The sequence below is a fragment of the Hippocampus bargibanti genome, linkage group LG14, assembly GCF_051943395.1.
Source record: "Hippocampus bargibanti isolate YZ-2025 linkage group LG14, ASM5194339v1, whole genome shotgun sequence".
Lineage (NCBI taxonomy): Eukaryota > Metazoa > Chordata > Actinopteri > Syngnathiformes > Syngnathidae > Hippocampus > Hippocampus bargibanti.
In genome coordinates this window covers 7,163,774-7,187,313 of record NC_142747.1, presented here as the reverse complement: position 1 = coordinate 7,187,313, position 23,540 = coordinate 7,163,774, and the positions used below count along the sequence as shown (strand labels likewise).

The 23,540-nt window shown below is 44.1% G+C and overlaps 3 protein-coding genes across 6 annotated transcripts; 2 read left to right on the top strand and 1 right to left on the bottom strand.

The window, feature by feature from the left end:
• The first annotated feature begins 697 nt into the window (after window positions 1-697).
• On the top strand, window positions 698-3,829 carry LOC148888124 (uncharacterized). The gene is made up of 3 exons (XM_089014386.1): window positions 698-801; window positions 968-1,143; window positions 2,276-3,829. Exons 1-3 carry the CDS (start codon window positions 723-725, stop codon window positions 3,080-3,082), a joined length of 1,062 nt encoding a protein of 353 aa, XP_088870512.1. The 5' UTR covers window positions 698-722; the 3' UTR covers window positions 3,083-3,829.
• Window positions 3,830-5,019: 1,190 nt separating this feature from the next.
• On the top strand, window positions 5,020-17,527 carry masp1 (MBL associated serine protease 1). 3 transcript variants are annotated; one of them, XM_089014119.1, is made up of 12 exons: window positions 5,020-5,146; window positions 5,793-6,021; window positions 6,318-6,519; window positions 7,662-7,793; window positions 8,098-8,294; window positions 8,432-8,579; window positions 8,840-8,958; window positions 9,106-9,193; window positions 10,434-10,493; window positions 10,587-10,834; window positions 12,158-12,343; window positions 15,639-17,527. In XM_089014119.1, the coding sequence occupies exons 1-12, from the start codon at window positions 5,124-5,126 to the stop codon at window positions 16,032-16,034; spliced, it is 2,028 nt and encodes a 675-aa protein (XP_088870245.1). In that variant the 5' UTR covers window positions 5,020-5,123; the 3' UTR covers window positions 16,035-17,527. The 3 variants fall into 3 exon arrangements, with proteins under 3 accessions (XP_088870245.1, XP_088870244.1, XP_088870243.1); XM_089014118.1 differs by lacking the exon at window positions 12,158-12,343 and adding an exon at window positions 10,902-11,087; XM_089014117.1 differs by lacking the exon at window positions 12,158-12,343 and adding an exon at window positions 10,902-11,087 and having other exon boundaries at window positions 9,103-9,193.
• A 163-nt stretch (window positions 17,528-17,690) lies between these two features.
• LOC148888122 (olfactory receptor 2C3-like) lies at window positions 17,691-20,317 on the bottom strand. Of its 2 annotated transcripts, none has more exons than XM_089014120.1 (2): window positions 19,625-20,317; window positions 17,691-18,765 (listed from the first exon to the last, which is right to left on the bottom strand). In XM_089014120.1, the coding sequence occupies exons 1-2, from the start codon at window positions 20,045-20,047 to the stop codon at window positions 18,253-18,255; spliced, it is 936 nt and encodes a 311-aa protein (XP_088870246.1). In that variant the 5' UTR covers window positions 20,048-20,317; the 3' UTR covers window positions 17,691-18,252. The 2 variants fall into 2 exon arrangements, 1 of the variants encoding a protein (XP_088870246.1); XR_016117194.1 differs by lacking the exon at window positions 19,625-20,317 and adding an exon at window positions 18,845-19,488 and having other exon boundaries at window positions 18,633-18,765.
• Between the last annotated feature and the right edge of the window lie 3,223 nt (window positions 20,318-23,540).

The following is a 23,540-nucleotide window of genomic DNA, read 5'->3' as shown; positions in this document are numbered from 1 at the left end:
TGTATCTAAACACTCTTGGACAGTAACTGGATGTATAAATTACCATTTTCTGACTACCGTATTTTCCAGTGTATAAAGCACACCACAGTTAAGGCACACCCTCAATGAATGTAAAAAAGTTTTCCAATTATCATATATAAATATATAAGAGTTTTCCAAATTGAAATCACACCACATTATAAGGCGCTACAGTAGTTGCTGGGGTTATGCACGATTTCTTCTACAGGGGGAAATGGAGTCGGGGGCTGCTGACAGTAGTAGTGAGACTTGTGTGGCTCAATATTACGTCACATATAAGGTGCACCTGCGTATAAAGCACAGGGTCATCTTTTAAAGAAAAGCAAGGCTTTTGGGTGTGCCTTATACACCAGAAAATACGGTATTTACTTTTTTAAATCAGGTGAAATATTACTGGTTTCCATTGAAGAAATAATGTTTGTTTTCTATTTCAACTTCTCTTGATGATATTCTGAGAAAGTTTTCACTCTCCTTAGCTAACTCGTCGTTGCTTGACCGCCAAGAAATTATTTTATAACATTTTAAATTCAAACCATTGACGTACATGTATTACAGTACAGTAGTTGGATAGCTATTATTTTGAAGGTTGCCAATGCCGCTCCCTGGCGGTAGAATAGAGTAATGCACAGTATGAACAACCACTGTTGGCGGCTGGCATGATGATAACATGGCTGGAAAAGAGCAACAGTTTGACTCTGAGGGCGATGAGAGAGACCAAAGTTGCTGACGACTTCACCGAGCGTGCCTCCCGCTGCAGCTCCGGAAAAGACTCTGGCTACTCCGGTGAGTTGAAATAAAATACCTGTATAATAACAACATTGTCTTTTTTCAATTGCCGTGGACTGATTTTCACTAACATATTCAGTAGTTTATCAGCTAAAGTACCGTTCCCCAAACTTTTTGAGGTTGGGAATCGAAACGTCTCACAAACCAATGATTATATTTCCAGACAACGGCGCTCATTGGCGGCGGACTGATGCAGACTTGCAGAGTAATAAATATCAGGCAAGAGAGGTTGGAGGTGCGCCGGGGTTTGATCACAGCCAACCTGGCAATCCTAAATGGATGCCAAGAAGCCAAACAATCCAGCCTATCTACATCCTCAACCACAGAGCACTTGAGCAGGTAAAGACTGTTATGATCTTAAATGGAAAACTACTGTATTTCTTATTTTTTGTATAATTTTTCTGCACGATAAATCAATCCAGAGCATAAAACACACAAATCAAAAAAACATTATGTTGTTCCAGAGTATAAACACATTTGGATTATATTGGATTGGATTAGCTTTTATTAGTATCACAATGGAGACATTTACATTTCACAGCATCAAAGTTATGAAAGGAAGAGGAAAAAAAGGAAACAAAGAAGTAGAAAAACAAAATACAGGAGCAGCTGTAAAGGCAGCCACTCTCGCGACGCCATCTTGAAGTCAAAACAATAAAAAATCTAAACAACAAATAATGTGACAACACAAAAGACACAGACAGTCATTCAATCTTAGACACAACAGCGTCCTTTTCACCAGTGGATCAGGGACGTCATGGTGAAATGTGCACGTCTGTTACAAGTTAAATGTTGAAAGCAAACATGAAGCTGTAGCATCCATTGATGAAGAGAAATTGTCTCACAGTAAATCTGCTTCAATTCCAAGGCACGACAGTTTCACATACATATCAGCGCCCTGCGCTGACGCTCTTTCTTATCACGGGCTCCTCAAGTCGCAGACTGTCCAACAACACCGATATTTTGGCTGAACAAATCAGGGCTGTGAAAATGCTGCCCATTTCAGGTGCAAAAAAGCACAATCGCCCCAGAGCTGTCCAACGCTGTCAATCAAATGACACCGACATTCCTTCCAATCAAAACCGGTGCTGGCATAATCATGCTGCCGAAAAGATGCAACCGCTCAGCACAGTCTCCTCCTTGATGAATGTCTGTCGTGGTCAAAAATGCTAAAAAACACTCCGTATCTGTTTCATACGATGCATAACAACACTAAGTGAGTAAAAAAAACAACAACAACAAAAAAGCCAGGCTCATGAGAGCACTTGCTGACGGCTGCGTACTCGGACGCCATCTTGGACTTTAATGGGGAAATTGATTAGACAAAAACAAGAATTAGCGGAACTCGGAATCCCAGAATCTTCTGGGTCTTACAAAATATTTTTTTTTGTTTTTAGTTGTGAAAGTTGTATTTGGGCCTGTAAATCACAAGTTTTCAACATTCTTATTCTTGTCTTCTCAATCCCTCTAGATCCCAAAAAGTAAGCGGCGGTTTTGGACAAAGAGTAGCCGTGTCTCCACTGATTCCAATGCTGCCCGCAGGATCTTTTTCCAGCAGCCCAGCTTGATTCCCGACGCCCTCCAAATCCAAAAGCCTTTCTCCGAAAAGAACTGCCCTTTGGAGAAGAAAGTTACCACCTACCTACCCATTCTCAACTGCTACTCATGCATTGCTCCGCACCCCAGCAAAAAGCCACCGGATAAATCAGCGTCTAGCGACAGGACGGCAAACTCCACTTTAACTCAACCCTCTTCGTCATCCTCTCATCATCCTCAGGAATCTTCGAATTCAGCACCTCGTAGTCCGTCCACCTCTGCGCTCGCGAACGGGGGCCCTCAGAAAAGCAGAAGCATCCGCCACCGCCATTTTTTCAACATCCTGCGGCAGTCTGGCCTGCTGGACATCACTCTGCGCACCAAAGAGCTTCTGCGCCAGAGCAACACCACTGAACGGGAGATAGCCGAGCTGCGCTGGCATACCGAGCTGCTCTGTCAGGCCGCCTGCAGTTGCTCAAATGGTACCTCAACCTGGCAGAGGGTACACAGAACCATGGTCGATTCCAAGTGCTATGCAGATCTGCAGTATTTGCAATTGCCGGCTCACAGAGAATCAGCTAGCCGTTTGGAGAGTCCTGCAAATGCGGCCTTGCGGAGCCGGGACCCATCAGAAACACAAAGACAAAACTGCGCGCGTGTAGAACCGGGCCGAGCATTCTCGTCACGTGAGACTTACCCTGAAAAGGTCACCTTTGTTCCTCCTGATAGTTCCACTGGTTAGTGCGATTTGCCATGCCTTAAGGGAGAGAGAACGGCACTTTGGAGCAAATCTGTACGTGACAAATCAAAAGCTGCTTTCTGGTTATATCAAAGCAGAGGGCAGCACATTAGACAAAGTCATCAAAATTGCAGTAAAAAAAAATGTGTGTACGCGCGTTCGTGCGTGTGTGTGTGTGTGCCTGTGTGTGTGCGTGTGTGTGTGTGTGTGTGTGTGTGTGTGTGTGTGTGTGTGTGTGTGTGTGTGTGTGTGTGTGTGTGTGTGTGTGTGTGTGTGTGTGTGTGTGTGCGTGTAGTGGAAAGCAACTCGCATCCGCCTTTGTTAGACCAAGAAAAAGTTGATGTTCAGTTGTATTTTGGGGGAATTTAAATGATCTGTACAGTGCCCCTGTCATGAAAGCGTGACATAAATAAAGAACCGTTGTTTCATATTGCTCTAGTAACATTAAAATAAAGTTTTGTAACTGGTAATGGTCGACACCTGTATCTAAACACTCTTGGACAGTAACTGGATGTATAAATTACCATTTTCTGACTACCGTATTTTCCAGTGTATAAAGCACACCACAGTATAAGGCACACCCTCAATGAATGTAAAAAAGTTTTCCAATTATCATATATAAATATATAAGAGTTTTCCAAATTGAAATCACACCACATTATAAGGCGCTACAGTAGTTGCTGGGGTTATGCACGATTTCTTCTACAGGGGGAGTCGGGGGCTGCTGACAGTAGTAGTGAGACTTGTGTGGCTCAATATTATGTCACATATAAGGTGCACCTGCGTAAGTTCTTTATCAAGGCTTAGACATGGATGCCATGGGGCTCGAATTGACCAAACTTTGATAATCTTTCTTCGGGAACATGGAACACCCTGAATTTGTTTCATTTCAGAAAAGTAGGACAGATCTATTGATGTTTCTTCAGTCGTCATCTGTACTTTTTTGAAGGTGTCGGACGGTTTGCCTCCTATCCAAATAAAAGTAAAATATTTAGAAATGTTTTTAAGCGAGAGCCACACGCACGCGCGCGCGCGGCCACTTTTCAACAAAATATCAGAATGTATTATTTAAAATAACTTTGTGATAGCATTGAAGGTAGAGAAAAGGAGTCAAAACATATCAGGAGAGCACTCACTAACTGTGGGTACCCTCAGTGGTCATTCAACAAATGTCAGAAAGAAAGAATAGGATACAAATTCTCAAGATACAAAAAGGAGAGGAGTAGCAGTACCTTACATTGCAGGAGTTTCTGAAAAACTAAAGAGTCCTTTGGCAACACAAAATTCCTACTTATTTCAAACCGAAAAACACATTAAGGCAAAAATTAGTGCATCCAAAAGATAGGCTGCCAAATGAAAAACAAAGTAATGTAGTTTATTCAATACATTGTAAGAATGAAATTTGTAAAGAGCAGTACATTGGGGAGACTCAACAAATTCTAAAAAAAAAGACTTTATCAACATCGCAGGGATAATCAGGCCAGTCGTTAGTCAGGAATGTAGGAACAATAAGTGGGGCCGCAGGGAATGGTCCTCTGCTCCCCCCAACCTGAGAGTAGGGACCTATCATAGCTGTTTCCGGCGCCGCCATGTCTGGATATTAGGGATATATAAATAGGGCCGATACGACCAGTAAGACTTTAGTTCGCTGACAAAGCCTCTTGGATAGGAGGCGAAACGTCCGACACCTTCAAAAAAGTACAGATGACGGCTGAAGAAACCTTGTCATCGATGGACCACTCCTGTACGACTGAGAGCTTACACAGACGTATTATTATTATTATTATTAAATGGCTCAAGACAATTTCAATAATTGTTGCCATATATTGGCTTTTTGTGGAATTAAATGTATGGTATATGCAAAATAAAGAACTGGGAATCAAGTGAGCACTTCCTTGGTGTATAACGTGCTGCTTCATAAACAAGGCCGGCGAAGACCATCGAGTTTCCCCACCCCGCCAATTCCTTTCCGGCCAGTGACGTCACCAAGTGGTAAACGTCCCAGTGTGAGCTTGGTTGCTCGTCACACGCAGGCCAGACTGGAATGCGAGACACACTCAGCATGAGGTCAGTTTGATTTATTGATTGGCTTAATGATTTTGGGTCTTTAGTACAACTGGATTTCATTGATGAGAGTCGCCGTATTACTTTTTGCTTGACTGAAGAGTCAGCGATTGATTGATTGATTCTTGGATGCAATCCACCACGGGCTGACCTTTACCTATTGCATTGATGATTATTATTCCGCCATTGATTGATTCTGCCTACTGATCATCCAACTTGGAGTGTAAGGTGACTTTGACTTAGGTCAGTGTTGATTTGGTAGTCATTCATGGCTGTCTTGGTTCATTGATTGATGAACCTAAACTTCCTGTGTGAGTTGATTTTTTTTCACATTGATTGATTAATTATTGAAATTTACATCTATTGTTTTGTTTTTGCTAATCAACCAAGGTGATATTTTCTGATCCATTCATTGATTATGTGTGTGTGTGTGTGTGTTTGTGTGCGCGTGTGCGTGTGTTCACCTTTGTTGTTTGTACGCAGAATAGATCCGCTTGTGTAAGTGTATGATTGTGTGCAAATGCATCATCGTCTGAATTTGTGTGGGCATTTGCGTGTGTATGCATATATTTCTGTATTTAAATGTGATTGTGTATTTATTCATGTTATCGCATCCACAGTTTTTTTGTGTCTTTCTGTGCGCATGTAGGTTAGTGTGTTTGTTCGCGTGCCTGCTACTGGGCCTGGCGGAAGGTGAGCATGTGGTGTTGTTGACTGAACCCTTCGGAAGCTTCCACTCGCCAAACTTCCCAGAGACCTACCCTGACAACGTACATCATCGCTGGGACATCCGTGTTCCAGATGGCTTCCGTGTCCGACTAGATTTCAGCTATTTTGACCTGGAACCTTCCGACATGTGCCAATGCGACTACATTAGGGTGAGACGGGGCCACGCAGACACAAATGCACCAACATGGAGGTACAGTCATCCCTCGTTTTTCAGGACCACTCACGATAGGTGAAAATCTGTGAAGTAAAGTTATGAGACAGAGGGTGGAGCTGAGATGATGCACAGCCAATCTACATGACTGTAAACCAAGAGATATCGTGCTGTCATTGGGCGACATCCGCGTTGGGAACCAATCAAGCTACAGCCGTGCAAAGTAGCAAGAGATTACTGTACAGAAATTTGCAGGTCAAACAGTGAAGTGAGAAATTACGTACGTGTGTGCAGGTGGAGGATGCGAGCAGGGTCTCAGATGTGGGCGGGGCTTATGTCATGGGCCTGTTCTGCGGCGGCAAGTCTCAGGATCCGGAGAGCGCTCCGGGTACCGAGCCACTTGACTCATCCGGAAACATCATCGGTGTCATCTTCTCGTCGGACTTCTCCAACCAGAAAAACTTTTCTGGCTTCCAGGCCCACTACAGCGTGTTTGGTGGGTCCGGCCGTGTCTTTGTAATACGTTTGGTTCAGGGTTCAAGGCTCATCTTAAACAAGGATTGGGATTGTTTTGTGATTGGGATTGTTTTGTGATTCATCATTAGAGTGCTTTCAGATTTTAGGTTGGCTTTTGTTTTCCAAATTCAATTCGTTTGGATTAATTTTGGGTTGGATTTGCCTTTATTGGCCTCGCACTGGAGAAATTTAGTGACAAAAGTAATAGGAAAGGAAAGGAAGTGGTCGAAAAACAAAATACAGGACCAGCTGTAGAGTCAGTCACTCTCGGAGCGCCATCTTCAAGTCAAAACAACAACAAAAAAACTAAATAACAAATAATGTGACACAACACAAAAGAAACAGCCAGTCATTCAATCTTAACACTTTTCTGCACCCTCTTTGTTGTATGAAGCAGTTCTAGACAAAAGAGGAGACGATCAAAGCTTCTTTTCACCAGTGGATCAGGGACGTCATGGTGAAATGTTCGTCTGCTACAAGCTAAGTCTTCAAAGCAAACACAAGACTGTAGCATCCATTGGCGAAAAGCAATTGTCTGACGTCTCCTGTCCCACGTAAATCCGCTTCAATTCCAAGCCGTGACAATTCCACATATGCTCTGCTGCGCTGATGCTCTATTCTTCTCATCGCGGGCTCCTTAAGCCATGCATTTATCCAGCCGCAGACTGTCCAACTGCACCGACATTTCCGCTGAACAAAGCGGGGCTGTGAAAATGATGCCCATTACAGGCGCAAAAAAAGCAAAATCGCCACAGAGCTGTCCAGCAATGACAGTGAAATGGCACTGACATTCCTCAAATCAAAAACAGTGCTGGTATATTTTTGCTGCGGAAAAGTCGAAATGGCCTCCTTGATGAATGTCGTGGCCAAGAATGCTGGAAAAACAATCCGCATCTGTTCCATATGACGCACAACAATTCAAAGTGACAAAAGAAAACAAAAAACAACAACAAAAAGAAAGGCTCGTGAGAACACTTGCTGGCTACTCGGGCGCCATCTTGGACTTCTTTGAGTATTAATTGTAGTTTTTTCAAGTTTCATACAAAACAGGGATTGGCTGATGGTCGTTCACATTCACTATTTTTGACCGTTTCTTTATTTGTGTTCCTTTACCAAACTCAGACGTGGACGAGTGCGTGGAGGGTGTGGACGAGAACCCCGCCTGCGACCACCTATGTCACAACTACGTGGGGGGATTCTACTGCTCCTGTCACCTTGGTTACCTGTTGCACCCCGATAATCACACGTGCACAGGTTACAGAACACACACGCACACACATGCACACAAGTCACTGAATGAGTGTGAAAGGCCGAATTGTTGGCCCAAATGGAGCATGTCTAATTTGGATCAGCGCCAAAAAGTTCAAGCACACCACCGACCTTTTCAACCTATAAGCTACACAACAGATATGACAACTGTGTGTGGGGGTGTGTGAGGCTCTGGTGTGACTGATAGTGCTGCCATATTTTTTGTAAATATTTACAGGGAACTGCGTTTTTCTACTCACACGCACATACAGTTTGATTGATGAAGTACTGTGTGCGTGTGCGTAAACAGTGGAGTGCAGTGGCCTGGTGTTTTCCGAGGCCGCGGGCTCCCTGAGCAGCCCCAACTTCCCGTCGCTGTACCCCAAGAGAACCGAATGCTCCTACATCATCCAGGTGTCGCCGGGACTCAAGTTGCGTCTTCATTTTGATGATGTTTTTGATGTGGAGGACCACCCCCAGGCCCTCTGTCCCTATGACTACATCAAGGTGCATTTATCTAGAATTGTCCCACTCAAGCACACACGCACACGCGCACACACACACACACACACACACACACGCACGCACACACACGCACACACATGCCCAAAGTGTGTGAGTGAGTGTGCACCTGCGCATTTCAGATCCGAGCTGCGTCTAAAGAATTCGGGCCATTTTGCGGCGGGAAGTCGCCAGGCGTGATCCAAACAGATGCCAATATCGTGGCCATCTTGTTTCACAGCGACCAGTCAGGAGAGAACGTAGGATGGCGAATGACGTATACCTCTGAGGGTGGGTCGCACACATGCACGTAGAGCGAATGTGCTAATCAAGCTAGCTAATGTGTGTATGAGTCATCCAGGTGATGGAATTTTGTCAAGTTGACTTTTGTTGTTGTTGGAGACTCGGCCCAGTAGGAAACACCCCACCTGACGTCTTGCTTTTCAAAGTCTCTCTCTCTCTCTCTCTCTCTCTCTCTTCCTCTCTCTTTCTCAAACAAACAAACTCCTCTTTTTGCCGATTTCTGCCTTCCGTTTATTTTCTCGAGACAGGAAATCAGTGTGCCTCTCCAGTGCATGGGACCAATGCCACGGCGAGCCCACTCCAGCCTGAGTACTCAGCCGGAGACCGCGTCCGGGTCTCTTGTTTGCCGGGCTTCGTGCTCGTCAAGGTGATGTCACTTCCTCTTATGTCTTGGAAATAAAAGACAATGCAATCGCCGTTAGAGGCCATTTTCCTGTGATTTTTTTTTGTCAACGCTAGAAGTAGCACACGCTCTAAAGAGGATGTAGGAAGTGTTTGTTTTGCTCCGCAGCAGAATGGTGAGCGCACGGATGCCGACTTTGAGATGAAGTGTCGAGAAGACGGCACCTGGGATACCGCACTTCCTGTCTGTCAACTTCAAAGTAAGAATTGAGCTTCCTCACTTCATTCTCTCAAAGTTAGCACCAATCTCCTTCCCGTCTGCCAAAGTGGTTTGATGGCATTTTTCTCATTTATTTATTTCTATATTTAATTCTATATTTATTTATTTATTTATTTATTTATTTGCTCATGTTTTTATTCATTCGTGTATCAATATACTTATTTATTTGTGTATGTATGTATGTATGTACAGGTAACATCCGACTTAGGACAAAGTTCCGTTCCGACCAAATGGTCGTAAGTCAAAATGGTCGTAAGTCGAAATCCATTCAAAATATTGAATAGAGACTCGGAGGCTAAATGACTCGCAAAATCCCCTCTCTGGTGCCATCTCATGGTCAATTGCTGTGAAAGAGTGAGATGCTGGCTGGCTAGCAAAAATTGTACATGTTGCCGGCCAGCTGTAGAATTAAAATTTTAAAAAATATGGTCTGGAGGTCGTGGTCGGAAGTACGGGTGGTCCTAAGTCGAGCTGGTCGTAAGTCGGATGTTGCCTTTATTTATTTATTTCTCCTGTTTATTTGTTCATGTATCTATTTATTCATTATTTTCGATTCATTTCTTCTTTATTTATTCATATATCAATGTATTTACTTCTTTCTTTCTTTCTTTCTTTCTTTCTTTCTTTCTTTCTTTCTTTCTTTCTTTCTTTCTTTCTTTCTTTCTTTCTTTCTTTCTTTCTTTCTTTCTTTCTTTCTTTGTGTATGTATTCATTTGTTCATGTATTTATTTATTCAAGTATTAGTTAATTAATTAATGTCGATACTATTTCTATGCACGCGCGGAGAAAATTACATGCAAACAGGGTCGGATATATCGATATTTTTTCGGACTCCCTTGCATATCGATATAACGAGACTTTACTGTACTTATTTATGGATTTTTTTTATTTATTATTGTATTTGATTTATCAGTTATTTATTTACTTTATGAACTAACAAAGTAATTAATTACTGAATTAATTTGTTGGTCAATTACTTTATTAATTAATTCACTAATTAGTTACTTATTTGGTGTATTTCTGTATTTATTTATTTGTTTATTTATTTATTTATTTATTTATCACACTTTTTATGGCACTTGTGTTGTGACGACTGCTGTTGACTGAGTGTGATGTCATTTCTTTTTTTTAATACAAAATCAGTTTTGTGTTGTTTGAAATCATTTGCGATGTGACTTTAGCGTTGTGTTCTTTTGTGGTTTGTCCGACGCGTGTTACAGGTGAGTATGGCTGCAGTCCAGATGTTCAGACGGTGGCGGAGCTTCCCTCCTGCGTGCCTGGTAAGTGCTGACGAGCCATCAAGTTGTTGTTTGGAGATGTCGTCATATCGTTTTGATGGTGTCATGTCATGTTACATTATGGTCACTCGGTAGCGTGTGGCCGCCCGTCGCGTCCACTGGCCGTCCAGGTGAAGCGCATCGTGGGCGGTCGCGTGGCCGAGCCGGGGAACTTCCCCTGGCAAGTTCTTCTGAGTGTGGAGGACACCAGCCGCGCCCCATCGGAACGCTGGTTTGGGTCAGGAGCACTATTGTCGGACAGGTGGATCCTCACCGCCGCCCACGTTGTGCGCTCCCGTCGCCGCGACCCCCACGTGGTCTCCGTCGCCCCCGAAAACATCAAGGTGATGGCAACACCCGGCATTCGGTCAACTTTGAGGAGGGCCGCTTCCTCATAGCGTTGTCTGCCAGGTGTTGGTGGGCGCGGTGGACGTGCGGGACCAGCGGGCGTCGGCGGTCTTGGCCGTGTCCCATGTGCTGGTCCATCCTGACTTCTCCCCCAGTGACTTTGACAATGACATCGCCCTACTGACGCTGAACATCGGGGTGGAGCTGAGCCATCTTGTCCATCCCGTCTGCCTGCCGCCGCCACTGCAGGTATGCATATTAGGAATAGGACTAAATTATGCCACCAAATATGATGATGATGACACATCGTCAAGTAAGTACCGTGAAATACATTTAAAAATAATGAAATAAAAACATATTTTGATCTAAAACCCAAAGGTCATCTGCATATAACACAAACAAAGAAAATGGCATTGCACGTTCCCTGCGCTTATCTTCAAACATGTCAAACATATTCAAGAAACCAGTGGCGGGCTGTGCACGTCTTCAGTAGTGCTACGTCTAAATCACTCCACAGCTGCAAGTGTGGTGTGATTTACTACACGTCCGCTAGAGGACGCCGTTGGCCAGATAATAACTTGTGACTTGAAGAAACCTAAGGAATACTGTAATTAAACTTTTTCCAATTTTTATTATAAATGTATGGATTCATGATTCATGGATTGGCCTTATTGGATTCAACAGTAGCCAAAATGGAACTGTATAGTGCCACTTAGCAGTTTTTTTGACAACGATACTAGTGCAGCGTGTTCTACCGAAAACAAATTCCTTCAGTTTTGTGTTGTTTGAAATCATTTGCGATGTGACTTTAGCGTTGTGTTTTTTTGTGGTTTGTCCGACGTGTGTTACAGGTGAGTATGGCTGCAGTCCAGATGTTCAGACGGTGGCGGAGCTTCCCTCCTGCGTGCCTGGTAAGTGCTGACAAGCCATCAAGTTGTTGTTTGGAGATGTCGTCATATCGTTTTGATGGTGTCATGTTATGTTACATTATGGTCACTCGGTAGCGTGTGGCCGCCCGTCGCGTCCACTGGCCGTCCAGGTGAAGCGCATCGTGGGCGGTCGCGTGGCCGAGCCGGGGAACTTCCCCTGGCAAGTTCTTCTGAGTGTGGAGGACACCAGCCGCGCCCCATCGGAACGCTGGTTTGGCTCAGGAGCACTATTGTCGGACAGGTGGATCCTCACCGCCGCCCACGTTGTGCGCTCCCGTCGCCGCGACCCCCACGTGGTCTCCGTTGCCCCCGAAAACATCAAGGTGATGGCAACACCCGGCATTCGGTCAACTTTGAGGAGGGCCGCTTCCTCATAGCGTTGTCTGCCAGGTGTTGGTGGGCGCGGTGGACGTGCGGGACCAGCGGGCGTCGGCGGTCTTGGCCGTTTCCCATGTGCTGGTCCATCCTGACTTCTCCCCCAGTGACTTTGACAATGACATCGCCCTACTGAAGCTGAACATCGGGGTGGAGCTGAGCCATCTTGTCCATCCCGTCTGCCTGCCGCCGCCACTGCAGGTATGCATATTAGGAATAGGACTAAATTATGCCACCAAATGTGATGATGATGACACATCGTCAAGTAAGTACCATGAAATACATTTAAAAATAATGAAATAAAAACATATTTTGATCTAAAACCCAAAGGTCATCTGCATATAACACAAACAAAGAAAATGGCATTGCACGTTCCCTGCGCTTATCTTCAAACATGTCAAACATATTCAAGAAACCAGTGGCGGGCTGTGCACGTCTTCAGTAGTGCTACGTCTAAATCACTCCACAGCTGCAAGTGTGGTGTGATTTACTACATGTCCGCTAGAGGACGCCGTTGGCCAGATAATAACTTGTGACTTGAAGAAACCTAAGAAATACTGTCATTAAACTTTTTCCAATTTTTATTATAAATGTATGGATTCGTGATAATCTCATAAAATTGAAATATTATTTGCTATTTTTGCCTGCTTGGGAGCTTTCCAACCTTTCTTAATAATGTCCGTCTATTCTTGAAAAGACCGTCTTGAAAATGGCTTTGGATTGGATTGGATTGGATTGGATTTGCCTTTATTAGTCTCACAGTGGAGAAATTTACATTTCACAGCAGCAAAGTGATGCAGTAACAGTAAATATCCAACCAAATCCATTTCTTCTCCTCCGTCAGCCATTGTGGATTGACAAAACCACTATTAAAGGACAACCGACGCCCGACGACAAGTTGTGTCCATAATTTGTACAATCACTTCAAATTACTTCTACTGAGCGTATTTTACAAAGATTCCACCGCATATAGCTATATTTTAAGACTCGCACTGAATATTCAGGAATTCTTGTTTTCGAGTTGGTGACGAGTACCTACTGTGACGTCACGGTAGGTATCGTCACTGACCGAGAAAGTGACACACAATGATTTTTGGGTACTTTGTTTGGTCTGAAAACTTCGTGTTGATCCGTGTTGATGGCGAAATTAGAAGGAAAACTCATAAATAACGCGATGGTGAATCGTTGTGTGTTGCACCAAGACTACTATTTGATATTCACTGACACAAATTCCCAGCAGACAAATCAGCCCATTTCCAACGGAGCTTGGGCGCCCTCTTCTGCATTTTCTGGGTGCTACATTGCTGTCATTGACGGCTCGAATTGATATTCATTTAATCGATTGCATACATTTATGCTTTCCTCTTCAGAACTATTTGAATTATATTCATAACTGGATGAGTAACAAGAAAGCATCTTCTCCAAATCTAAACTCAGTCAGCCCATTCTTTTGTTTCTTGAGCAATGCAAGACGACTTGGCGTGACGTCACGAACTGGGGGCGGGACTTTCTGAAAATCCCCAGTTTCGAGCTGATTTGTGGCAGTTTTTGGACACTTTAAGTCATTTTTATTGGTGTTTTGCATTTGACTAAAAATATCAGCCTGCGCGTTTTGGGTATTTTAGATGCTATAAAACGTTTTTATGTCAGTTAGGAAACAAAAAAAATGGTGTTGTTGTCCTTTAAATCGAATTATATTTGCTTATGCAGCCTGCTACCTTTATATGATAGTTGTCCATGTTAAGTGCTTTGTTACAGCTTCAGCTGTTGTCAAAGTGCTATATAAATCAATATTATTGTACTGTATTGTACAGATAGTGTGCTAGCGCTGGCCAGTATGCTCTTATTACTAGCGTCCAATAATTGGCTAGTGACGAGCCAATCACGTGACTAGCCAATTATAGTTTGCAAGAACTATTGCGTTTCCAGGACCTTCCAGCTGGCCTTGGGTTGCCAGCTTGAACTCTGATATGTTAAAGCAACAGTTTCAACGACATTGATTTTTATGCGACAGGGCCCGCAGAACTGATCTTGAAGACGTGCAGGTAGATTTCTGACCCTGGTAACAAATGATGGCTAAATGTGATTGGTTAATGCTAAATATACGAAACACATCTGGAAGCATTGCAAAAAGGGGAAAGCAATGCAATGAAGCTGAAAGACAATTTTGAATTATTTAATAGAAATTAATGGAAAAAATATAATTCACATTAGTCATTTACAGTGACGTGCAGTGAGGTTCATGGCAGGTGAGGGACTGATGTCATCACAGTCACATTTACAAACATATGAACTCCACAGAGTAGCTTATTCACCATTTGATTGGCAACAGTTAACGTGTTTTGTTTAAAATGTCATGTCAGCATTCTTTATATACTGTATACAAACTGTAGTATAGAAAAAATAAGAATAAAAAAAAACATTATTATCGTGTTACCTTTACTTATAAATAAAGTCCAAGTCTCTCTGTCTCAATGGAGATCACTGCCAGTGAAGAAAGTCGTCATTGATCAGTCCTGTTCCGACTGTATGTTTTCAGTCTTTTGTGATGAGAATGACCGCTGAGAATGAGCCACTGATGCTGTAGTAGCTGGAACAGTGAGCATGAGCTGGAGCAACTTGGTCGCTTCAGGAATAGTTTCAATAAGATCCTTCTTGGCCAAAAAGCTGAGAAGCTGTCCAGGAGATTTACAGTCATCCCTCACCGTTTGTGAGCTATACAGTCCGGTGTTGGTCTGCCTTTAATTAGTATCTCCTGCTTTCATTGAAAGTCCAGTTTAGAAAATGCTTTCAATTTAGATATGTAATCCACTATTCTGAAAATAAGGCCAAGCAACATGAAAAAAATTACTAAATGCACTTAACTGCTAACTGTTTACTGTAGCTTGCTGTCACTAATTCTATTACGTATTCTGCAGCCAAGGAGTCGCAAGAAGAATCTATAATCACCAGCGCCCCCCGTCATGAGGCAGGAGAACTGTGTGCCTCACTGTAGTACAGTACAGTGGCTGTACATTATATACACCAGCTAAACTGTAGAAATTTAGTTCGGATATTAAAAGCTTTTGAACACTTTAACAGCGATATGCAGAGGGACAACAATGCGGTCTCACTGCAGAGCAAGCCAGCACAGTTAGCATAGTCATTGCGCAATCCATGGTGAGGCTCAGCCGGCTTCTGCCTCACCACTCGTCTCCACTTAGTATTTGAACGGTAAATGTGAAAATTCAGCGATTTTGAAAAAAAATCCAAACATGGTGAAGTTAAATGGAAAAGAACATTAAAGTACAAATCACTCAATAAATATAACTTTAATTTATTTTGATATTTCCATGATGACAGGTGAGGCACAGTCTCACCTGCCTCCCCTGACTGCACGTCACTGGTCATTTAGGTATTTTTAGGCCACCAGAGAACGCCTTGCAGGCCCTGGCGGCCCACCACTGCCAGAAACACATCTCTGACATCCAGTTTTTTTCCCCCCTTCATCCGGCAGAGTGACACCATTGCCCCCCCACCCCACTCTCTGGGGGTGGTCGCCGGGTGGGGCGTGTCTCACCCCGACACGACCTCCGACCTACTGCAGTTCGTCCGGCTGCCAGTCGTCCCGCAGGACGAGTGTCGCGCCAGCTACGCGGCCCGTGTGGGCGGCTACAACGTCAGTGGCAACATGTTCTGTGCCGGCTTTTACGAGGGCGGGCGTGACACCTGCCTGGGCGACAGTGGGGGTGCCTTTGTGGCCCAAGACCCGGTCACACAACAGTGGGTGGTGTTCGGCTTGGTGTCGTGGGCGGGGCCCGAGGAATGCGGGAGTCGCCGGGTATACGGTGTCTACACGCGTGTCAACAAATACGTCAAATGGATCCAGCAGCACCTTGTGGTAGTCCCGTGATGATGTCCCACACAGAACACTGACCCATCCCCCCCATTCTAGCACTGCTACGTTGTGTAAATATAGATAAGATTGTGGCTAACATTTCATAAACAATTGTGAAGCTATGGTGAATGTTGTGGCTCTCATGTAGACAGATTGTAGAAATGACTGACCCCTTAAATACACACACACACACACACACACACGAAATGGGCAATCCTTGGAATGTAACCCCCCAATGATATCAGGAAAAACAACTCAGCAAATAGTTTGTGAGCGACTTGCTTGTTTTGATGTTTTTACGTTCTTACGATATTGTATTCATCAATAAAGTTGTTCTATCTTGAAGTGCTCAGCATGACAAATGATGCGCAGAGTCGCTGGTATAGCGAGTCAATCTTTTAATAACAAAACTTAGCAATTTTAACAAACAAACAGGAGCTGTTGTTACTCCACAACTCACGCGCAGACATTCCCTCAGGCACTCTGCCCAACCCCCGTTGTCGGGTCCTCCCTTCTCTCCGTGTGTGTCGTCACGCGACCCCAACAAGCCCAGCCCCCAAACATGCACAACACAAGCACTGAACGTTACAATATGTTGTGTGGTTTTTTATTCGAGGATAATGAATTAAAGGACAACCGACGTGGGAAAAGTCCATAATTTGTAAAATGGCTTTAAATGACTTCTACTGAGTGTATTTTACAAAGATTCCACCGCATATAGCTATATTTTACGTTTTAAGACTCGCGCTGAATACCCCGGAAGTCTTGTTTTTGAGTTGGTGACGAGTCCGTACGTGACGTCACTAAAGGACCGTAAAAAAGACGCATTCTTGCGGTCCTTCCATCACGTCAATGTATTTTGCTGTACTTGTTTGGTCTGGGGACCTCGTGTTGCACCTAAAAGCCGCCAGAAGGCCAGAAGAGGGCGTCCAAGCGCCATATAAGGAATTTATCAGCCTGTGGAAACGGAGGTGGCCATAGGAGGTTGCCATTTTGTGTCTCTTTTTTTGATTGAGAGATTTACCCCCAATGTTGCCTCAAAATGGCACAAATAAATTCTTTAATCGATTGCAAACATGTATGCTTTCCTCTTCAGAACTATTTGAATCATATTCATAACTCGATGTGTCACAAGAAAGCATATTCTCAGAATCTGAAGCAATTGTTTTGATTCACTAGCAATGCTAGACGTCTTGGCGTGACGTCACGAACTGGGGGCGGGACTTTCTGAAAATGCCCAATTCACAGCTCAATTTTTTTTGCAGATTTTGGACACTAAGTCATTTTATTGGTGTTTTGTATTTGACTAAAAATATCATACTGCGTGTTTTGGGTATTTTAGAGGCTATAAAACGTTTTTCTGATGTCAGTTAAAAAACAAAAAAGTGACGTCGGTTGTCCTTTAAATGTGTGGTTAAATATTTTTTTGGGACAGTCCGACAGTTTTGTTTTCACCCGTTGTGATTTATTTCCGGGTGGTCATTGACGTCGAAGGAAGATTAATAAAATGAAAGGTGTTCATGGAATCGCAATAAACATCATTTTTATTGTTTCATGTTGGAAATCATTTTCATTCAACACCACACGCAGAATGCTGGCGGACGAGTGGAGCACCGGCACCAGCGGCGCAACCACCGACGCCGCCGTGGCCACCAGGCCGTAAACGTTAAGGGAGGGCGCGCGCGAGCGAGCCGCCGCACAACAGCTGAGACACCAGGTAATTGTGGCAGTACATGGAAGGTATGAGGTTCCCGCACAACGGCCACCACCGCGGAGGCGACCCACACCGTCGAGTACACCCACAGAAGCAACACGGCCAGCAAGGCCCGGCCTGGGGCCACCAGAGTGCCGTATTGCAACGGCCGACAGATGGCCAGGTCGCGGCCGTATGACATGACGGCAAGGGTGCAAAATTCTACACGGGCGTACAAGTACATGGCAAAGATCTGCAAGAAGCACCTGGCGGGCGAGACGGCGTGAGAAGAGCTTCGCGCGTGAGCCGCCAGGGACGGGAGTGGATGCATTTTCGCACATCTGGTGCTGAATAGTTAATTTTGGTTCAGATTTCATGATTTCATCCCATTTTTAAAACAAAATTATATCAAGACGAAAAAGCTAAAAAGGTGAGCAAGCAAAAGGATTGTATGCCAGAATTGGCGAGCGCAGAGAGAGAAGTTTCATTCAGGCAAAAAAGTGCTTTGCCGCCTACCGACAACACCAGTGGATGAGCACCCTAGTGAGCGGGAACCCGTGGCGTCAAATTTGCTAGCACGTGATGCCGGAGGTGTTGCAAGTTAAAGCCGTAAATGAGCGGATTGAGGAGGGGCGGTGCGACCATGAACAGCACGGCCAGCGCGTGGCGCACGGCCTCCAACCGTCCCCCGCCATACCGCTCAAACAGGATGTCAAAAACCAGCGAGCCAGTGAAGAAGCTTAACGTCAGCACGTGCGGTAGGCACGTCTGCACAAAACGCCGACGGTTACGTCGGGAATGCAACGACGCCCGCACCAGGTGGCCGTACGAGACTCCGATGAGGACGGCCTGCGCCACGTGCAGGAACATCAACGCAAAGCCGTAAACATTGTTGACGATGGTGTTGGAGCACGACAGCTTGACCAGAGCCCAGTTGGTGCAGAAGAGACGCCGGATGCGCCGACCGCACACCGGCAGCCGCGCTGTCAGAGCCGCGCCCGCCGTCGTCTCCAGCAGGGGCAACACCCACGCCACCAGCAACAGACGCCAAACCTTCGGGGATGCAAAAATCAAAGCAACGAGTGGTCGTTACATTTGTGCAACTCGATCCCAAAACGCGATTTGTATGCACCGTAATACTACCGCCGCCCTCGAAATGGTCGGCTCGCTCAGTTCGAGATCACCTTATTTTTTTGCGTAAGATTATTGCATGTGAAATCCTTTTGAATCCTGCTTTTTACACTTACAACAGGCGACACAGAACCCCCGGTAGCGAATTTTTGGTATGTACCTTCTACCGAAACTAACAGCCAATTGGCTCCAGGAATGGACCAAACCAAATGGTCCGAGAGGCGAGTTTAACTCCTTCACTGCCAGACGATGTGCAAAAATATGTCTGCTCCAATGCCAAGGTATTTGTCGTTCTCACTCAAATTCCAGCACCACATTTAATCAGAAAAAAATGAGTTAATTCCTAAATTATATGGGTCTGGAGTTATATGAGCTTGAAATGAGGGCATCTGTCCAAAATACAATACATACATATTGTTTTATATAAGGCTTTAACAATAAGGTGAAGCTGGAACAAAGCGCTAACATGGAATCAAGAGAAATGCTGCCCCTTGTGAAAAGAAAAATATTGCCAGAGGCCGTGGCCAGGACTTTATCGGTACTCAAACAAGAAAAAAAAAATTCTGACAAATTTGGGAATGGCGCTCAACGTCACACTGTTCAATTCCCGAATAAATTTGGGAATGGCAGTGAGTGAGTTAATTGTACATTTCTTTTGTTCAATTTCAATTTACAATTTTGTTCTGAAAAAAAAACAAGATAAAATGTTGTTGCTATAGCATGCTAGTAACTTGGACATTGATGTCACTGTAACGAATGAAACCTGTCCTTGCGCACAAACCTTTTGCGTAGTCATAATGGCACCGTAGGCCAGCGGGCGACAGATAGCCACGTAGCGGTCGTAGGCCATCACGGTCAGGCTGGCGAACTCGCAGAAGACGTACCAGTAGAGCACCAGGATCTGGATTAGGCAGCCGACGTACGACACCACGTGCTCCTCGGCCAACAAGTCGTGAAGCAGTTTTGGGTAGAAGCACAACGCCCCCAGCACGCCGTTGGCGCACAGGTTGCACACCAGCACATAGAGGGGCTGGTGCAGCGTCTTCTCTGTCGCTACCGTCACCATCAGCGTCACGTTCACCAGAAGCGTCAGCGTAAAGGACGCCAACGCCAGTGCAAAGTAAATTTGCCGCTGATGGGAACTCAAGCCACTCAAGCCGTCCAGTTCCATCACCGCCGGCGACGTCCACGACGCGTTCTCCATCGCTGAATAGCAGCAACTGCAGTATTACACACAGCTAGAAACGGCTCATTGGCTGACCCCGAAAAGGTCTAATAGGAGCATGAGGAGGCCCAAATAAGCAAAAGTTGCATAAAATGTGTCTTTAGCAAAAAAACTCAAATGTGATGGGAAAGCAGGAGTCTGAATGGTGATAATACACACGCAAACTTCACAGGACATGACAACGTACTCCAAAAAAGTCTAAAATGCATTAAAAATGTTCAAAAGTTGCAGTGAGACTAAAAATCCTTAAAAAAATCAACTGAGGGTGTTCCAAATTGCGTGTCACACTGCAAAAGATGGATGACGAGCAATGAGCTAATGTCAACATGCCCCCTCAAATATTGGTCAAAGAGGACAAAAACATTTTTTTTGCATTTAAAAACATTAATGTAAAAATATTAAAAGCTTATTTGCATATCCAAAATACATGAAATCAAAGCAGAATAAAACACTCAAAATAATGGCAAAAACAGCATTAAAACATTGAAAATAAATATTTGTTTGGCCATAAAAGACATGGCCTGGTCAAAACTTGTTCCAAGAAACACCGAAAACTGAAGATTTGTGGTCAAAGCTTATTTGTGTTGAGATGAAAAAAAACACTAAAAATAATGTACAAATCCGGTCGCTTAAAACAGTCTCAAAACTCACAGCTGAGGGTGTCATTTGCTTTCAGGCAAAAAAAAAAAATGGTTGCGAGTTTATAACATTCTTAAAACGGCCTCAAAACAAATGACATCCAGAACCAAATTTTTTTTCAGTCAACACATTAAAAAAAAAACAATCAAAATTACTTTACATTTTGACAATTATTTTTTTTTTGCATTGCGTTTGATCAAGATGAGTCAAAAATACTTTCCTTGCTGGTCAAAATGCACATGATGTTCAAAACATGTACAAAACATGCATAGGGAATGAAATGAGTTTGCATTTCAGTATTGTCAAAATTGCAGACACACGCTCAACAAGATCAACAAAGACATACCAGATGAGGATCAGGACAACAAAAACGACAAGTTCAAAGTCAAGCAAAAATGCTTTCAACACAATTGCGTTTCCCAAAGTGGCGCCGACGGAAACGGCTTGTTCACGGCGGCAGTGTTGTGTTGAGTCATCGTTTCGTTGACACCAAAAAGAGTAAACCCGAAGAAAAGATTTGAGTTGACAGTGAAGGCAGGAGAAAAACACATGCGAGGTGAAAGACGTTGAAACTCATTCGCCTCAAAAAGACGCATCGACAACACAAAAAAACGTGATGACGAGGAAAGTCGATGAGGCCGCCTGAGCTCTTATTGACCAAAATGACAAGCCACTCCCCTCAGCAGCCACCTCTCCTCCTGTCTCAATCGTCCCCCTTTCTTGACGGCTTTCGTCTTTCAGCGTCTGAATATATTAACGTTTGTGATTTTCTGCACATTGCTTACTCTCTTTAGCTTCATTCACATCCTTACTTTGTTTTTGTTCTTTACCTTTCCTGAACATCTTGACCAACTTGATTGACTTAACCAATTTGACTGTGTGACCTCTTTGACCTCGTCTACGTTCACGTCGCTTATAGCGCGGTGAAAAAAGTCAAGTGTAATGACAACTTTCTGTCTTGAAGAAACCATAAATAAAAAAGAACAACCAGCGTCACTTGTTTATATGAAGCAGAGTAAAGAAAATATGGATGATCTCGATTTTGAGGTAAAAAGTATGGTACAGTGAGACCTCGTCTTACGAACACCTTACCTTACGAACTTTTCGGTTTACGAACGTCAAATTGATTAAAATTAAACCTTAGAATACGCACTACTTTTCACGATACACCCACCATGGCTGGTGGAGTGATCTTCGGATCTTCGGCGGAAGCACACGACCGAACAGCGCTCCAGCCGGCTCACCTTTCCACACTCCCTCTCTCTGAATTCACACGTTGATCGCCTTCGAGAAGCTTTTTGTAGATAATTTTACTATTAGTAAATGAATGCAAGATGATCCCCTAATAATCACCGACGAGGAGAAGATCATTAAGAAACACGAAGGAGGTGTGCGTTTGTGCGTCACATGTGCACACCGCGGCTGTCATGTGAATCTCATCCTGACACATCTCTCACGCTGTGTGTCACTTCCCTGAGAGTAACTTTCTACGACCATTCCACAAATAAAGAGCCCGGTACCGTTCAGTATTGCTACCATCGTTCGCCTAAAAGCTTTACACAAAGGCGTTATTTCGTCGATGCTTTCACGTGACTAATGACACCGAAATTGTCACGTGCTAGTTGACAGCTGGGGCGGGGCCGCCGCTCGCGACCTCCGCCAGCCGAAGAAGACACTTCAATTTCATTTCATTTCAACGAGTCGCTGTCACCTCACCAGTGACATGATTACGACACTTGTGCTGGCAAGTCCAACAGTTTGCTTTGCGGAGGTGATTGTTAGCCGCGATCGCGTAAGTTTGGTGCTTTCCGGGATCGCGAATGTGCTGGACAGATCGCCCCGCCCGCCTTCTTTTGTCGCGTTTTATTCTGCGTCCGTGGAATCATCGGACTCGCGCCTTTTGTTGTAATAAAATCTCTGCTAGCACCTACGGGACTCGAAGTGGATGCAGATAACATCGAGGAGCTTGTTGCTGACCATAATGAGGTCCTCAACACAGAGGATTTGATTTGCCTTCAAGAGGACAAGCAGAAGCAGGCCATTCAGGAGTTGATGTGCTGGCTTTTATTGAACAGTTTCATCCAGAAAATGCTATGAGAATCATCAACATGATGAATGATAATGTGATGCCTCAGTTTCTTCAGATCTTATAAGTCAGAAAGCAACAGGTGTCAATTAAGAGCCATCAACGACCATCACAAATGTAAATAAAGTGACTTTATTATACAGTGCAGTGTATTTTTTTCATTACAATACAATAGCAAATTTATTATACATAGAATAACGTATGTTGTGTGTAGTTTTAAGGCTTATTTATTTGAAAATTATATTTTATGGAGACCTGGGAACGGATTATTCTCATTTTAATGGTTTCCTATGGGAATTTTTTTGGGGGATACACACTTTTCGCCTTACATACTATGTCTGGGAACCAATTAAGTTCGTAAGCCAAGGTCTCACTGTATAATGAAAATCCCCGATGCTCTTCAGACATTTGGCTCCAACTTTCCCTGAATGCTTTTGACAGATCAACTTTGCCAGCCGGGGGGGTTGGGTGGGCTTGTCATGGACAATTTTCTTCAATTTCCGCTGAATATTGTCTATTGAATTGGATCCGCATTACTAGCAGGCATCAACATGGACTTAGTGTGTCTTTCTGTGAGGAATGTTTTCACAGGTTTTGCGCTATGGCGAGATATGTTCTCATCTTGACAATAATGTCATCATACCCAAACGTCTTTTGTAATTGACACGAGAAGAAAAGTGTCCAAAACTTAAACCTGTACATTGTTTCCAGTGGTGGACCGTCAGGGCCCCAAAAGGCCATCTTTGC

Excerpts from the sequence above, each read along its gene's own strand:
- LOC148888124 (XM_089014386.1), top strand. The coding sequence starts at position 723 with ATGAGAGAGACCAAAGTTGCTGACGACTTCACCGAGCGTGCCTCCCGC. Across the intron at positions 802-967 it reads AAAAGACTCTGGCTACTCCG|ACAACGGCGCTCATTGGCGG; the intron begins GTGAGTTGAAAT and ends TTATATTTCCAG. Across the intron at positions 1,144-2,275 it reads ACCACAGAGCACTTGAGCAG|ATCCCAAAAAGTAAGCGGCG; the intron begins GTAAAGACTGTT and ends CAATCCCTCTAG.
- masp1 (XM_089014117.1), top strand. The coding sequence starts at position 5,124 with ATGCGAGACACACTCAGCATGAG. Across the intron at positions 7,794-8,097 it reads CGATAATCACACGTGCACAG|TGGAGTGCAGTGGCCTGGTG; the intron begins GTTACAGAACAC and ends GTGCGTAAACAG. Across the intron at positions 8,959-9,102 it reads CGGGCTTCGTGCTCGTCAAG|CAGAATGGTGAGCGCACGGA; the intron begins GTGATGTCACTT and ends TTTGCTCCGCAG.
- LOC148888122 (XM_089014120.1), bottom strand. The coding sequence starts at position 20,047 with ATGGAGAACGCGTCGTGGACGTCGCCGGCGGTGATGGAACTGGACGGC. Across the intron at positions 18,766-19,624 it reads CCATTATGACTACGCAAAAG|GTTTGGCGTCTGTTGCTGGT; the intron begins GTTTGTGCGCAA and ends GCATCCCCGAAG.